This window comes from Andrographis paniculata, unplaced genomic scaffold, assembly GCF_009805555.1.
Source record: "Andrographis paniculata isolate CXL003 unplaced genomic scaffold, ASM980555v1 Contig9END, whole genome shotgun sequence".
Lineage (NCBI taxonomy): Eukaryota > Viridiplantae > Streptophyta > Magnoliopsida > Lamiales > Acanthaceae > Andrographis > Andrographis paniculata.
The window spans coordinates 3,533,395-3,550,015 of NW_026137639.1; the positions used below are offsets into that span (position 1 = coordinate 3,533,395).

Here is a 16,621-nt window from a genome sequence, read left to right on the forward strand (position 1 = left end):
TATCATTAATCCAAACTTTAAGTTTAACGATCTTTTTATAGAAGAAATATATAAAAAAAATCTAAAGATAAGTCATTTTTATTCTTTTTCGGTCTGACATCATTTCAAAATAAAGATATGTCTTCATGAGTATACCCAACACAAATACAAATTTATAGCATAACTACAAAGTAAGTAATCTTCTATTTTGAGGCATATAAATTTACAACTAGGCACACCAAAGGCAATGGGAGACACTCATAAATAATATAAAGAGCAAATAACTTATTAATCGACAAAATAGATACATCTATGATCAACGCTATGCCAGAGATATCGTCTAACACCTAATACTTAAAAAACATCACCCGACAGAGGCACAAGAAAAAAAATATAGGAGCATATCAAGAATTAGAAAAAAAATACAAAATTGAAATATCAATTCTAACAAAAACAATAAATTTTAACTTACTTCTCGGAACTCTGTTTTGGAGATGAAACATTTTCGACATTTTCGAGTAAATAGCGTAATTTGGTCATATCTTCTCTTTTCATCTTTGATGCGAACAAGTTCCCTTGCAACGGTGTCGATGGTATTTAGGGTGATGTTCAATAGCAACGAACTGAAAATAGGAGGTGAATGATTTTTGAAGAAACAAAGTGATTGGAATAGTGAGATCATTGGTATTTTTTTTTTTATTATTATTTTTGTAACATATGGAAGTATATAAATAGAAAACTCATAGTACATTACTTCGAAATTATATTTGTACAACGAGATAATTTTAGAGTAGGTAAATAAAAGATATAAGTTTATGTAAAATCAACCGAAGTATATAAAAAAATTATTACACTAACTCATTATTTCATGGGCTAATTGGGTAGTAGGAAGTGCAGTATAATGTAAGTATTATATAAAAGTAGGAAGTGCAGTATCCTTTATTAATCTTGAGGGACTGAATTTAAATATTTATTAACTGACAAGGATTTAAATCAAAGTCACCAAAAGATATTTTTATTTTCCTTTTATTTTTTTTTTGCTCGTGTGACTCGTACATGGAGGAAAGAAAGTATCTGAGCAGTAAAGATACCCTATTGCTAATGATCTTATATGAACGAATCATTAATTATATTATTTTTTATTAATAGACTATTATATTAAAATTAGTTTGTAACTCGTACTAGGTATAAATTATTTTTATATTAAATTATATACCGATTTAATATTTATTTATAAATAATACTTATAATTTATATATTCTTTTCGTCCCATTGAAAGATTATCATTTTCATTTTCGTAAATATCCTTTTCAACTGACACTATATTACAAAAATATCATTACTTTTATATCATAATATTTTTATTTTTTACATTACAATCTAATATAATACTAATATTAAAAAATCTACGTGCAAAAAGTAAACGGTAACCTTTCTACGGAACAAATGAAGTATATAATATTACTCGAATTAAATTAATTTAAAAAATAATATATACAATAAAAAATTTAAAAAGAATAATTTATAGCAAATAAGAATAACATAAAAGAATAATTTATAGCAAATAAGAATAACATAAAGATAATTATATATATATACAATAAAAATATGTTAAAATTTTTCGTAATTTAATATATAAATTTCCAAAAATTTGAACTTAATCTACAAAATTAAAAAAATTATTAACATGTTATACCAAAAACTAAATCAATTTGAAAAAAATCATATAAAATAAAAATGAAACAATTGAGTAGTAAAAAAAAAATACTACTGCTATTTCGAGACCGTCACTACCAAAAAAATGTCTTTTTGTAGCAATCAAATATTTGTAACTAAAACTCATTTTTCGTGCAAAGTAGCTTTTTGTGTCGACTTTGTTACGGATTCTGACCGCTACGAAAAATCGCGGTACAAAAAGTTCGTGTCGCAACAAAATCCGTAACAAATATTAGGTGGTCAACTCTCAAAATAAGCACGTGTTAATTATATTTGTTACGTTTTTTGGTATGTAACAAAAACATCAATCATGTATTTGAACCGACAAATATCCGACACAAATACTGCGGAACAAAAGTTGAATACTGTCAGAAAAATATTTGTTACGACATATGTTCGAATCAAAAAATGCGTTACAAATGTCTAATATTGTCAGAAAACTTCTTGTTACAAGATGTGTCCGTAACAACAATACATTACGAAAGGACTGCCCTGTAACAAATAAGTTATTTGTTACGAAATTACACCGCAACAAAAAATCATGACAAAAGTCAGGCAACCATTCATTATCATTTGTACTGGCCACTGTCCGTAACTAAAAATACGATACAAAAGACGTCCCTGTGTGGCATATTAGTTTTGTCGCCATAAATAAATTCCATTAGTCTGTATTATTAATCTGCGAGACAAATAATTTAAAACTTAATCTTATCATAATTGTTTCTTAATCTATCCAAATACTACACATGGTCATCAATGCAACGATGTTCATAGTCCAGCGAAAAATAAAATATTAGTCGTCAACGGTGCTAACAAAACATCCCAACAAAACACCAATCCGTACACCAACATAACAACCTACTAAATAACGATACGCAAAACCCAAAAGTAATACGTAAATAGATAATTATGATATCATATGGAAGTACGATCTTAAGGGCAACTCATAAACACTACTATCAATGACCCAGCTAGTCGAGTGCAGAATCATGGAGGCTGCAATCACGGGCGACGAACCAACTGCAATGTGTTTTTAATAATATATAAGCATTTATTATCGAAATTGAAGTAATTTAATTTCGAAAAGAATAAAGTAAATAAAAAATTGCGTACATCCTGGTAAATCCACTCGATATTATCTCCATCGAGTACGTCACCGAGAATTTTCGCTCCAGCATTAGTTGGGAGGATAAGTGCGGTCTCCGGGACCATTACAGCTGTAACATACACCTTAACAATGGCTAGGGTATCACCTATATAAATAGGTTGAATGAGCGCTAGTTACGAGGATGAATATAATACAATAAAACTTACGCTTTAGCCTGATCTAGGGACCCAAACTTAGGAACAAGTATAATAACAAATAAACTCGAAATGCACTAATAAAATAGGCTGACCCCTGAACATTATGAAAATAAATAACACAACATGGACCATAGGGGCCAGCTCCCCTTACACATACACTAATAATTATAAATCACCGCGATCATAGATGGGCAATCCTTCAGTAAAAAAAACGAACACAGCTCCCCAATAGCAATAACATAACCACCAATCAAGCCCAAAATAACGTTCAACCTTACAACTATCTTAAACCCAAATAGACATCTCCTACAACAATAAAACTAGATGCTAGATATAACAATCTTACACATGATCAATTTTATGTCCATTTCACACCGTACAACTACACAATCAAAAGGCAACTTATCAAGAGCAAACGAACCTGGTGTAGGGAGGCTTAGCATCACTCCTTCGCCGACCACACGTTTCTCCAGTCCTCGAGAGAGCAAACGAACACGTGTTCCAATCTACGCCATAACATTTCTCACTATTATCAACATTCCTTTGTGTTAAGAGCATGAAACAAATTAAAGTTTACCGTAAACCCATTATACGACATTATTGTAGACATCAATTATATTAATAACACAAACCGTCATCAATTCAAGTGAACTAGTGCCAGCTGACTCGCCCCTCCTTCCAGCCAACCGGATAGTTCCCTTCATAATAGACATTGGATTCACATCAACTAGTAGAGTCGATATTTTTCCCCTATGTTACATATAGAGTTTACCATACTTACCGTGGCTTCTGGAGATGGTCCAATAGAAGGAGGTGTCCACGAAGAAATTTATGCCTTGTACATAGTCACTTCATCTCTAATAGCTTTAATTTCAGACAAGACCGCCTTCATCTCAGCAATACCATTGCGAAATTCCTCCATTTGTGATTGCATGGCTTCACTGTCGACATGGCTGGCAGATTGAGTCTTGGTTTGGGCAGAGGTTGCTGCGACATCAACCGCCGTTCGCCGTTTTCTTTTCCCAGCAAGCGCTCGTCGGTATAAAGATTCACGGACAGCTGGTGTTCTCTGATCTGTTGGGATTTTGTTGAGTTCAGAATTGAGATATTCCTGCATAACACAATGAGTTTGAAAACAAACGTAACAACATTACATGAGGGTGAAAACACAAAAAACTGTGTTGCTCTTAACAAATAAGTGTTGTTACCAAAATATCATCAGTCTCTTCATTATCCGCGTGTTGTCCCTTGGTGCGAGATGCCATCCATATTTCCAAGCTATCGGGTTCTTTGCCTTTGGCCTTTATCTGCAAGCATTTATCTCGGCCTTACTAAAAGTGGTCAACCAAAGAAAAATCTGAAGCAACAACATATACATGCAATAAGATTTGTAATGATAAGCTGGAAAATAGAGCAGAGACAGACTTCCTCAGCCAAGGCGTCAAATGATTTTCTGCCCGTTCTATGTGGAAAACTTCTTTTCACTGCATTGGCGGCATTTCTGCTAGCAATATCCTACAAACACCATTCCCGTAAGCACTTGATTGGTCGGGTAACAAGCCCTAAGAAAAAGTGCACTTTGTCGGGCACATACCTTTACTTTTTTTTCCTTCCAATACTGCACTAGCAATGGCCACTGTTCTGCAACAACACACTCTTTCGGAGCTATCTTCAGGGCCTCTTCATCATCCTCTATTGGTGTGAAATGTGATGCCTTCACATTGTATTTCCAATGGCGCCAGGCGTCTTTAAGGTCAGAGAGCACTAATTTCTCAGCATAATCAGGTAGACCGCAGTTTTTCTAAAAAACATTGACCCCGTCAAATATTTAAAATCCATTTAAGACTCAAAGATATTGGAGTGATGCAAATTTACGTGCAGCGAATATAACTTTCATTGTCCACAACATACCTGTACCTCAGCCATATCTCCTTTTTGGTTGTCTCTGGGATCTGTTGAAATGTCGGATAGTGGAGAGGAAGACGTAGTCCGTTTCTCGCAATCACCCCGAGAGAACTCTTATATCCATGAAGGTCAGTACCTATTATCCGCTTGCCATCATCGGACACAAACACCTGAAGGAATTTGTCACCACCCCAACCACGGGGCATCTTTGCGGCACCTCATCCAGTTTTCTTTTTCGAAAGAGGGCCTACAAAAAATACGTGACGGCCGAAACAGTTGTATGTAGTTATATATTCATATGAGAATATATAAACAAATCTACACAATATATGAACAAGCTGTACCATCATCCTGCATTGCTGTATCCTCTTCGCGAATGTCATTGCCCAATGTCTCCCGGAGTTCCTCAGCCTCTGCTTCATGTGCTCCACCTTCGTCATCGAGATTGCAATTAGTCGGGACCTAATCTTCAGTTGGACCAATCATTTCATCATCTTCCGAGTCATGGCTGTCCAGCTGTGACAATAAAGTTAACAATTTAAATAATAGTACTTAAAAAAATAGAAAAGGGAATAAGGTTGCACCTCTTCCTGATCTGGTGCTTGTGATTCCTGAAGAAGACTCCGTCGGACTGTGGATGGAGCTGCTGCTGAAGGCGACCTGGAATCACGCTCTTTTTCCCACTCTTCAGTAATCCTGCGTAATCGGTCCATAAGAGGTGATACGTGTGCCCCTGGCCGTTTACTCGTATTCTTCTTTGTTGGAACCACTGTTGGCGAAGAAGGGTTACTTGAAACAGCCTTCGCCGAGGGTGATGGAGTGGCACGTGCAAGTGACCTAGTGACACGGCGCAACGGTGAGTTGACAAGATCCTGAGATGCATTTGCTTTTCCTCGAGTGGTTTTTGCCATTTCCTGAAGTCAAAGATGGTATATACATTTATAAGCAAACGAATGTCCTTGCAAGAGAATCTATAATGCGTAAGTAAAATGGAAACACAAAAAAAACACATAAAGCATGTAGATGGAGGAACATCCATTATAACGACCTTGTAGTGGTAATAAAAATGACTGACAATATAACAACATACACAAATAATATGAATGTACCTGAAGTTTGGTTTAGGAGATTGGAGTATCCTACATGTACTACGTAGTTATTGCTTCCCAACTCTATAATTCAGCCAAAAACCCCAAAAATGTGGGAGGGTTTCCAAAAAGTCGTCAAAAACAAAAAAGACTACACTCTATTATAAAGAAACGCAGTCGGATTCTTCGGAAGAATCCTCTTCAACCATCCCTGGTACGCAAGTGCCTACATTCATATTGGCTTCACCTTCCACTACTACCCCCTCTACATCCTCCCTCGGCCAATAATCAGCCGCTCCTCTAGATATGCAACCATCGTCAAGGTTAAACCTTGTCCTGAAATTATCATCTATGGTCTTGTAAACATCATAGGTATCTCTCCTAGACATTGGAACAACAATACTCCAGTTTTCATCTGCGGGATCATTGATGTACCAAACCTGTCTTGCTTGCGTAGCTAAGGTAAATGGTTCATCTGTTGGGAGATTTGTTGTGTACATCAAGTGCTGAAAGTTTACCATCTTATACTTGTACTCATCATCCTTAACACCCTTCTCTGGGTCAGCCCAATCGCATTTAAATAGAAGGAAGCGGATTTCATTACTGTACTCCACCTCTATAATGTCAGTTACTAACCCGTAATATGCGACCGAACCTGCCCGAGAATTTAGGTCACTTGCACTTGCATAGCTAATTGTCTCTGCATTGACCATCACACCAGCACACTGAGTCTTTTTTCCTTCGTCCCTTGATTTAACTCGAAACCGGATTCCAGAGACGATGCAAGACGTGAATCTTGTTGCATGCGTGTAAGGTCCTTGTGCTAGTGTCTTCATGTGCGCAGTGATTGTGCCATCAACATTGTCGGTAGGATCCTCTACCTACAGACAAGTTAAGTGTATTTACTTTCGCAGTGAATTTGTTATTGACTATAACCCCAACTCTAAATTGTGATATTTTTGTACCCACATAGGTTTGAAACCACCCTGGAAATTGTTTGATGTGAATCTGCTGCACTTCTCGGGGGCTTGCATTGGGTCGCATTCTCTTAATACTTTCAAGATGCACACTGCGGATGAACAAGGGGAGTCCCCAAGGATTTTAGACATGGTAACCCATAATAAGACAAAATATCCTTTATTGAAGATACATACCTTCTGAGTGGACCAATAACTTCGACATTGCCTAATATGTATCCGTGTATTTGTTGCAAAGTGATGGAATCGAGGTTACACCGGGACCCAAAAAGACCACGCCCCCTTATTTCTCCAAGATCGTCATGTCGCACAACACGATTCTCTTTAGTCTCTAAATCCCCAAGATATCTCGAACAGAATGTCATACACTCTTCCACGAGGTATCCATGTGCAATTGAACCCTCCGGATTCGCACGGTTCCGTACATATCTCTTGAGAGTACCTAAATACCTTTCGATTGGATACATCCACCTATACTGAACAGGTCCTCCAAGCATCGCCTCCTCCGGTAAGTGAATCGGAAGATGTTCCATGACATCAAAGAAAGAAAGTGGGAATAGTTTCTTTAAGTGACATAGCGTCAGAGCAATTTTATCTTGTAGCTTCTCAAGATCCCGTACTGTGTTGTTTGTTGAACACATTAAGTTGAAGAAGGTGCAAAGTTCCATCAACACAACGACAACGTCTTTGGGTAAAGCCATACAAGAATAGAAAAAAATCATCTCTCACAAAGTCATGCAACTGTAGTGCCAATAGTACAGAACGATGGGTTGGGTAGTGCATAATGTACCGTCTAGCTGCAACACCAAGGATTCGCTGCATTAGAATGTGGCAATCATGGCTCTTCAACCCCCATATTGTTTGTTGTTCTATTCTGACCCGACGAGCTAAATTAGAACTAAAACCATCTGGGGGTCTCAAAATTTTCAAAACTGATAGGAATGTTTTTTTTTTGGAACACGACATGGTGTATGCGGCTGCCGGTAAGTAAACCCTACCATTGGGCTTGGAAACTGGATGCAAAGAACTCTGTATATTCATCAATTGCAAGTCCTTCCTCGTACTAAGGTTGTCCTTTGTCTTCCCCTTAGTGCCTAACAATGTATGCAAGATATTTTCACAAACATTCTTTTCAATGTGCATCAAGTCCAGATTATGTCGTATATCATGATCAGCCCAATATGGTAATTCAAAAAAAATGCTTTTTTTCTTCCATGTGGATGATTGTCTTTGTTCTCCCCGACGCCGTTTTCTAGATTGTTGCTCCGCTTGTTGCACAACCAAATCCTCCTTACGGTAGGCAGTAGGAACATCCCTCAACTGATCATGTAACTCGGCCACGGTTATGCGTGTGACGCTGGGCTCAAAGTTCATCGTTCCATCAAAGGAATGTCGATCACGTCGCATCCTGTGCCCATCAGGTAAGAAACGCCTATGGCCACAGTAGCAAAATTTGTGCCCATTCTTCAAATATGTAGAGTGCGTCCGTACACCACAATTTGGACATGCATTTCCCCCGCGTGTCGGCCATCCAGATAACATAGCATAAGCTGGAAAATCACTAATGGTCCATAGTAAGGCAGCACGCATTTGGAAGTACTGTTGACTTACTGCGTCAAATGTTCTCACGCCAATGTCCCACAACTCCTTCAACTCAGCCACAAGAGGCTGCAAAAACACATCGATCCGATCTCCCGGCCCTTTAGGACCGTCTATTATTGTAGAAAAGAGGAATGATGGTTGTTTCATACATAACCATGGGGGTAAATTATAGATCACGAGCACCACTGGCCAAATGCTATAATTAACACTCATGTTACCAAAAGGATTGAAGCCATCGGACGCCAATCCCAATCGTACATTTCGAATGTCATTGGAAAATAATGGATTTCAAAGATCAAACCTTTTCCATGCCAAACTATCAGCCGGGTGCCGCAAAACGCCATCATCAACACGAGATTCAGCGTGCCACCGCATTGACGCTGCTGTTTTGGAGGACAAGAACATTCGCTGTAAACGGGGAATTAATGGAAAATACCTCATCTTTTTTACAGACACGGTGGAGCTCCCTTCGACAAACCTCTTTCCACCGCATACAACACATGCCTGAAGATCTGCATCCTCTCCGGTGAATAACATACAATTGTTCATGCATGCGTCCACAGTCTTACAAGTAAATCCCAACTCTTTTGTTATTTTGTTTGCCTCGTAGTAAGTCTTCGGCAACACCACATCATCGGGTAGAGCATCCCTCAACAAGGCAAGCAGAAGGTCAAATGATTTATTTGACCATTGACACAAAACCTTCAAATGCATAAGGCGTGCGATAAATGATAACCTACTCAATTTCTTAGACCCCGGTATTAGGTCCTTTTGCAGATCTTCTAATATGTCTTTCAATCCCTTCTTACCGCTCTCTAACCCCTCTGCAGGATCCACATCATTTATGTTTGCATGACTGTTCTCTGGATTTACGTCGTGTGAGAAAACACACTCGCGCAGAAGCAAGTCTAGTTCATCTTCCCGTTGCGAAGTCATCTCATCTTCAACCAAGTTGCTAGTGGTCGTCTCACTCCCCGCTTCCCCATGCCAAGTCCACACCTTGTAAGAGGTGTCAAACCCGTACCTGATACAATGGAGCAAGATCTTCCTACGGCTATAACTTGCACGATTGCCACAAATTTTACAGGGGCAGTGCACAACTGATTCCAGTGTTTTTCCGGTGAAAGCATAGCTTAAGAATTGGATCACTCCGTCAAAGTATCTATTGGAAGTGTAGTCGGATTCTTCTATCCAAATCCTATCCATCTAATAAACAATTTTGGAAAGAACCCAATCAAGCAGCCACCAACGTAGTTACGGGGTAATGACAACACATTATATGCTAGTTATGTATGTATCGGTTGTGCGACAATAATTTGACTTATCTGTTTCAACTTTCAATTATATGTGGATATGAAGATGGCTATCCTTGTAAGAAAGCTTGCATGTTCCTTAGACAATTCATAACTCATCAATATGTTCTACAATAAAACAACCGGTAATGTAATACAATGCATAGTGTGTAATGTATCAGCAAGCAAATAAAAAATACAACTGCAACAAACTGAAAAACACCGCCCTTGCATTAGACATGCGAAAAACATCGTTATGAAACAAATATTATTTAGTTGTTATGAACTAACTAATGAAATAAGACTAACCGGATCAAAAGAAGACACTAGATGAAAATAAAGAACCAAAAATAAGACATATGCCTCCAATGGGGCCGAATTTAAAGTATGAAAAAATAACAGCCCCTCAAAACCAAAAATGATAGCAGAATCATGTTTGTTCGATCTCTCCAAAAGGAAACTTATCTCCAAACCCATATATCCTATAAGCTCTAAGCATAGGGATGTACCACTATAATTATCATATTGTTATGAAGTTCAATTAACACCTTTTAAGGCCATAAAATAAAAGAGGAGGAATGAATAACGTACAGAAGTTATTTGGCAGAAGCAGGCACATGTACGAATACGGTCCTCTACCCGTAGGTGATCTCCAAAGATAATACCGACCCCCTAAGCACCTTCACGCACAAAATTTTCTGCCACTGGACACCATTCCTATTGGAGAATCAGAAATACAGTGTGAATTCATAACCAAGTATATATCTACTACTTGCAGTAATCACATAAGCTCAGAAGTAGAGGGCAAATAAATTGTAAAAAATAAAAGTCAAACCAAATTTCAGAACCTCCAAAATAATGACAATGGAAGTTACAACACACTTTTTTTAAAATTTCTTATCTTCAGAACTGATAAAATCATAGTGTTCCTGAGGATGCTGGTTGAGCCGCAGGTTGATTTTGATTCTGATTTCTATAACCCTGTAGAAAAATTGTTTTGAGCACTGTTTTTGTGCTGATAAGCTGAACTGATAGAATCAGATCAGCTTATCAATCTAATACTATTGTCATATATAGATTTCTTGCAGGGATTTGAAAGCTTTGAATTCGCTTCACAAATCAACTTAAAAGCACCCTCGGCTCTAGGAAATTGGTTAACTTGTCGGGATGGAGACTGAGGCCCGACCGCAAATATTGTTTCTTGATCTTCGATTCATCAGCTAGCTTCTCAACTTGCAGGATTCCATACCAATCCTTTTCAGATCCTAATCTATTTTGAGTTGAACACTGAACATCACAAATGCTTAGCAACTGGCTAATACTGTCAAGTCCTGGGGAAAGGTTTTGCGCTTTGAAAACAAACTTTGAAGCAGCTTCAAACACATTCTCTTCCATCTTGTGCTAAACAATTGACCTTGCCCGTATAGCCTCATATTTGTTGCACTCCATTCTCTATATGAAGATCGGGAAATTTCAAAGAGACAAGTAATGATTAATTCCTCTTTTTGCTTAAATCAGGTACCTCGGCAATAAAAAAACTGAAGTTCAAAAATCTTTTTGGACTTATGATTGTTTGAAGCAGTGCAATGCCATCCACAGCCAAGAACGTGGCAGTCCATTGCATGCTAAATGTTATGATAATCAATTAATCATCACCACCGACTTCACCAACTTGAATATCAAGCTTGTAGTTTCCCAATTGCAACTCGAGAGTTTGAAAGTGGCAAACCAGCAATATGGTGTTGGGAGTAGATTGAGACAAAAAAAAATTACTTCTTAAACATATCTAAATAAGCTCTGCACTATGAACTAGCTAATACGATTTGTTTTATACAAATCCTGCTAATCCCCTCCAAAAATTCAAACATTACAGTAATTCCGTCCAAAAACTTGAGGAAGCCCTAATACCACTTCTTTTTTACCTCCATTACATTTTTGTAATTACTAACAAAATAATTTCAACCATAACGAAATCCAAAAGCCACAAAATCGATTTTTGCGCAATCAATGGAAAATCTAGGTTTTAAATCCAAAAACCTACATTGCAAAAACTTAATCGAACAAATGAACATCAACTAAATGAGTATTACACTATATAAAAAATCCTCAAACACACAAAGACGTTAGGTTAACAAATCATTTTAACTCACCCATCGATTATGCGTCCTAAAACGTACCCCGAACGACCGCCTTCGAACCTACGTGACAAAGGTCGCTAGCTTAGGGTGAATTTTGGGCTGCCGTCCACCAGCAACGGCGGCACGAAGGTGGAGGCGAGGCGACGGCGGAGTGACGGTGGAGGCAAAGGAGGCGCGAGTCTGAGGCTTCTCTGTAAATTCGTCTCGGGAGAGAAACACTTAGAATAATTTTATTTGATTTATTGTATATGTAAACGTTGGCAGAAACATAAAAGCGCATTCACGCTTCTTCATTTTTAATTTTGTTTTGGTAATAAATTTTATATTGAATTTATTTTAATTTAAAAAAACTTAATTTTTTAATTTATAATACTTATTTTTTTTGTTACGGTCTGCCCACGTAACAAATATATGTAAGATAACAATTTGTCAAAATTGTATTTGGTACGGATAAATTTTTGTAATAAAAAGAAAAAGGTTGACCATCGCCCGTTTTTTTTTTTTTTTTTCTTTCGACATAAATTGTAACATAAACCACTTTTTATGATACAAATATTGTTGCAAAACATTAGCCCGTTACGAAAAGACATTTTTTTTTTTTTTGGTAGTGCGTATGCCTTCCCAGGGTGTAATTACTGAAAAGTCCCCAACGTGCCAACGGTCTGCATTCTCTACGTTTTCAAACAAACAATTTTTAAGCGTCGACTCGATCCTTCGTTTTTTTCGCTTTAATTTACCGAGAGAGATAGAGAGAATTAAGTCATGGCTGAAGACGACGGCTCCTTCGATGTGGCTTTCAATCTGCAGATTGAGGAAGCTCTAACGGCCTCTCTGCTTGACAATCTCACTCCACCACTTGAGGTTGAGGTTGAGGTTGAGGATGACTATCTCTCCCAGTACGAGCAGTTTCTCCTCGGGCACTACAAGGCCGAGGCCGAGGCTAAGCGCATGCGCCTCGATCTCTGCCATCAGGTTCACGATCGTGCTTTCGCTTCCGAGATTCTCAAGGTTCCCGATGTGGAGTGGGCGGCGACTGGGGATCATTTTCACAGGCCGTACGGCGAGGGCTCCTCTTCGTCTGGCGGCCATGGCTTGGAATTTCGGGTTTATGCCAAGGGTTTGGTTGAGGGGTCGGTGGGTGCGATTGGGGTGGCGATTTGCGACGAGAGTGGTTGTTTGATCTTCGAGATAAGTAAAGGGCTCGGTGTTGGTGGGGGAGGAGAATTCCAAGCAATTCAGGAGTGGGTTGAGATGAAGGCTTTGATTGAAGGACTTGACATAGCAGCAGTTCTGGGCTTGAAGAGGCTCGCCATTGTTACTGATTCTGCGCTGCTATATCGACATGTTGGTTCTGTTTTTTTTTTTTTTTTTTTTTTTAATTTTTTTCATCGATTCATTACTGCCTGATTCATTTAAAAGCATAATTGTGTTTGCTTCCCTGTTGTGGCTTTATTGTGATATTCAATAGTGACACACTTTAGTTAGTAAGTGTTTGATGGATATCAACCAAAGGTAGAATGGGCACTTAATCTGTTTAAAGAAAGAAAGCAGATATGGAGTTATAGAAGATGCTATTGTAATATTAAATTTTTAAACAGGTTGACTTTAATTATGTAATCCAACCAAAGTTATAGTATAGCTTCCAAGTAAAACTTAAATAATTCATCTATTAGACGATCTTATATAGGTTCTTGAGCATAAACTTGCAGCTGGGAAGTTCCTTGCATTGTTGTTCTATCATGGGGGGCAGCGATATACTTGTTTTTGTATCCTTACATTTAATCGATATAGGTTTGATTGTTTGATGGTGTTACTCCTATGTGCAGATAACAGGTAAAAACCAAGTAATGGCTGCAAATGTTGTCAAATTATATGAGCAAATCAACCTTCTTCTAAGAAAATTTTCTCAGACTCAGGTATCCCTTGAGACCCCTGAGAATATTAAGCATGCCTTTGAACTTGCACGGAATGCAATAGCTTTGCAGCTCAATCGTTCAGATGGAAGTAGCAGTACTGATAACGCAAGTGAGAGTTGTGCTATATGCCTGGAATTTACAAATGCAAAGCAAATGTTCCAGATTCCGAGTTGTCTACACAGTTACTGCACTTCATGTATGATGAAGCATGTCGAATATAAATTGCTTCAAGGGCTTCTACCTAAATGTCCTGATGTAAACTGCAATACAGAGTTAAAACTTGACAGCTGCAAGAAGTTTTTAACTCCTGATTTATTTGAGATAATGAGCCAGCGGGTGAAGGAAGCATCTATTCCTGTAACAGAAAAGATTTATTGCCCAAATCCAAGGTGTTCTGCCTTATTGTCTAAAACCGAACTCAAAGGGTTGCCGGTGGAGATTGATATTATCGGTGGCACATTGGGGGGCAGAAAGTGCCCAAGATGCACCAGTCTTTTTTGCATCCATTGTAAGGTTACCTGGCATGAGGGCATGTCTTGCTTTGATTATAAAAGGTTCAACCCAAATCCATGTAAAGAAGACAAAAAACTTGAGTCGTTGGCTAATCTGAATCACTGGCGTCAGTGTCCAAAATGCAGTCATATGGTTTCACTTGCTGCGGGATGCTACCACATCTATTGCAGGTATTTTCTTACATGCTGACAACTATGACTTTGTCTCGTTTATTCTTGAGAAATATTAGATGTGAAGAAAAATGTATGCCCTTTTGATGACTCTCTATGTTATTGTACTTGTCAGTGTGCCAATCTGATGCATGTTAGATTTCATAAGCATTGGTAGGAAAATCATTTTTATTTTTATTTGTTTTTTCAAGTAGTTTTGAGTTAGGGAGGAGTGGGGTGGCAGGGGGCCTACTCTTCTTGGATGAACTACTTTGAATACGAAATAGAAAGAGAATCTTGTCTCTTTTGGATGATATGAACAATACAGCAAACTCAGCAAGGCCCTATCAAGCCTTGCCCATCTATCTTCTTATTTTATCTATTAAGTGTGGTGGAGAACTATATAATGTATAATAATAGTATATTTTTCTATTGGTTTAAATTTTTAGATAAAATAACCATTTAAAATATTATTGAGCGAAAAGGTCTTATATTTGAGTCCCTCTTACACGTTTTGTGGGGGAGTGAAATAACCATTTAAAATATTATTGAGCGAAAGGTCTTATATCTTAGTCCCTCTTACACGTTTTGTGGGAGAGGGGGGGAAATTTGTATCATGCAAAACTTTGTTGAATGAATTTGGTCTATACTTGAATAGAAGATTATATAATATATAATATATAATCTATTTTCAAACTTTTAGATGAGATAGTCATATAAATAGAATGTAAAAATATTTAGCAAGTGCTGTTTTGTAAGTTTCATTATTATTAATAAGTTTGCTTAGTTTCCCTTTTATGTCTTTTGCGAGTCATATTGTATGCAGTTGGAGGAGTACAAAACAAACAATTGCTTATAGGAGTTGTTTTTCGAAGATTTTAGCATAGCATAGCATGTTGGTGTCTATTGATTATTTTTATTTGCAGATGCGGTCACGAGTTTTGCTATACATGTGGAGCTGATTGGAGGAACAAGAAACCAACATGTCTTTGTCCTATTTGGGATGAACGTAACATCATCGAATCTGAGCACTAGACGGTCATGATTTGCGTATCCAATCCAATCCATCCTCATCAATTCGTATTCAATCTATCTATCTATCTACTTATCTGTGTTGGTTGACTGATGATAATGTTGCCGAGGATAGGTGATAGATAGATGCATAGATAGTGTTGAATATATCTCACATTGGAAAAATATGAAATTTTTTATCCCCACTTGATTTTAGATTGAAAGTCTAGATCCTTCTGTCAAGGATAAATGCTTTTGAAATTCAATCCAATGCCAATGCCACTCTGATTCAGTTTAACATTGCCTAGCTCCATAAGAGCTCAAATAATTTGCTTTCCCTTGACAAATTTATTAGTGTGAAACTGAAACTTACATCATGTCTTTTTGACTTCTAGATCAAAGGCCAGTTTTGGCAAAGAAGGCCTTGAAGCTTTGTATAAACTTGAAACTTACATCATGTCTTTTTGACTTCTAGATCAAAGGGCAGTTTTGGCAAAGAAGGCCTTGAAGCTTTGTATAAACTTGAAGAACAGTTGACTAAAAGAGGATTTTAAAAGCTTGATCTCTTGCCCTGCCACAAAGAATATTAATTTACCACTTCATTGATTGTTTTTCCAAATTGAAGACTCTTGAATAATGCTTTAAATGCCAGAAACTCTTATTTATAATTAGGCCGAAACTCTTACTTACATATCAGAGGTAAACTATTGCCTAAATTATTATTCTTCCGTCCCACATAATTTGTTCCTATTTTCTATTTTCGTTCGTCCCACATAATTTGTCCATTTTTTTTTTTGGAAATATAATTATACACTTTTGTTGACAAAAAAATTGTGTTATATTTTTATAAACACAAAATCGTACAAATTACATGTAATTTAAATATATGCGGGTCCTATTCTCTATTCGGATCCTTTGATTCTCTCTCCGGGTCGATCCATTTTTCCAATTTGGATTTGGGTGGCTTCTTTGATCCGAAGGGATTTTGGTCTTCGGTTTGACTTCGCCGGCTTTTGGAAGACTTTAGTCT

General features: G+C 37.5%; 1 protein-coding gene and 1 long non-coding RNA gene across 2 annotated transcripts; one reads left to right on the plus strand and one right to left on the minus strand.

Annotated features, from left to right (window-relative positions):
- Positions 1-4,911: 4,911 nt before the first annotated feature.
- On the minus strand, positions 4,912-12,196 carry LOC127244291 (uncharacterized). The gene is made up of 5 exons (XR_007837143.1): positions 12,015-12,196; positions 10,456-10,581; positions 5,490-5,819; positions 5,250-5,421; positions 4,912-5,152 (listed from the first exon to the last, which is right to left on the minus strand). It is a non-coding gene; the product is annotated as an uncharacterized LOC127244291 (long non-coding RNA).
- A 528-nt stretch (positions 12,197-12,724) lies between these two features.
- LOC127244214 (E3 ubiquitin-protein ligase RSL1-like) lies at positions 12,725-15,938 on the plus strand. The gene is made up of 3 exons (XM_051264649.1): positions 12,725-13,346; positions 13,829-14,601; positions 15,507-15,938. The coding sequence occupies exons 1-3, from the start codon at positions 12,765-12,767 to the stop codon at positions 15,613-15,615; spliced, it is 1,464 nt and encodes a 487-aa protein (XP_051120606.1). The 5' UTR covers positions 12,725-12,764; the 3' UTR covers positions 15,616-15,938.
- The last annotated feature ends 683 nt before the right edge of the window (positions 15,939-16,621 follow it).

Coding starts and splice junctions, on each gene's coding strand:
- LOC127244214 (XM_051264649.1), top strand. CDS start 12,765: ATGGCTGAAGACGACGGCTCCTTCGATGTGGCTTTCAATCTGCAGATT. Junction 13,347..13,828: donor CTGCGCTGCTATATCGACAT/GTTGGTTCTGTT, acceptor TCCTATGTGCAG/ATAACAGGTAAAAACCAAGT. Junction 14,602..15,506: donor TGCTACCACATCTATTGCAG/GTATTTTCTTAC, acceptor TTTTATTTGCAG/ATGCGGTCACGAGTTTTGCT.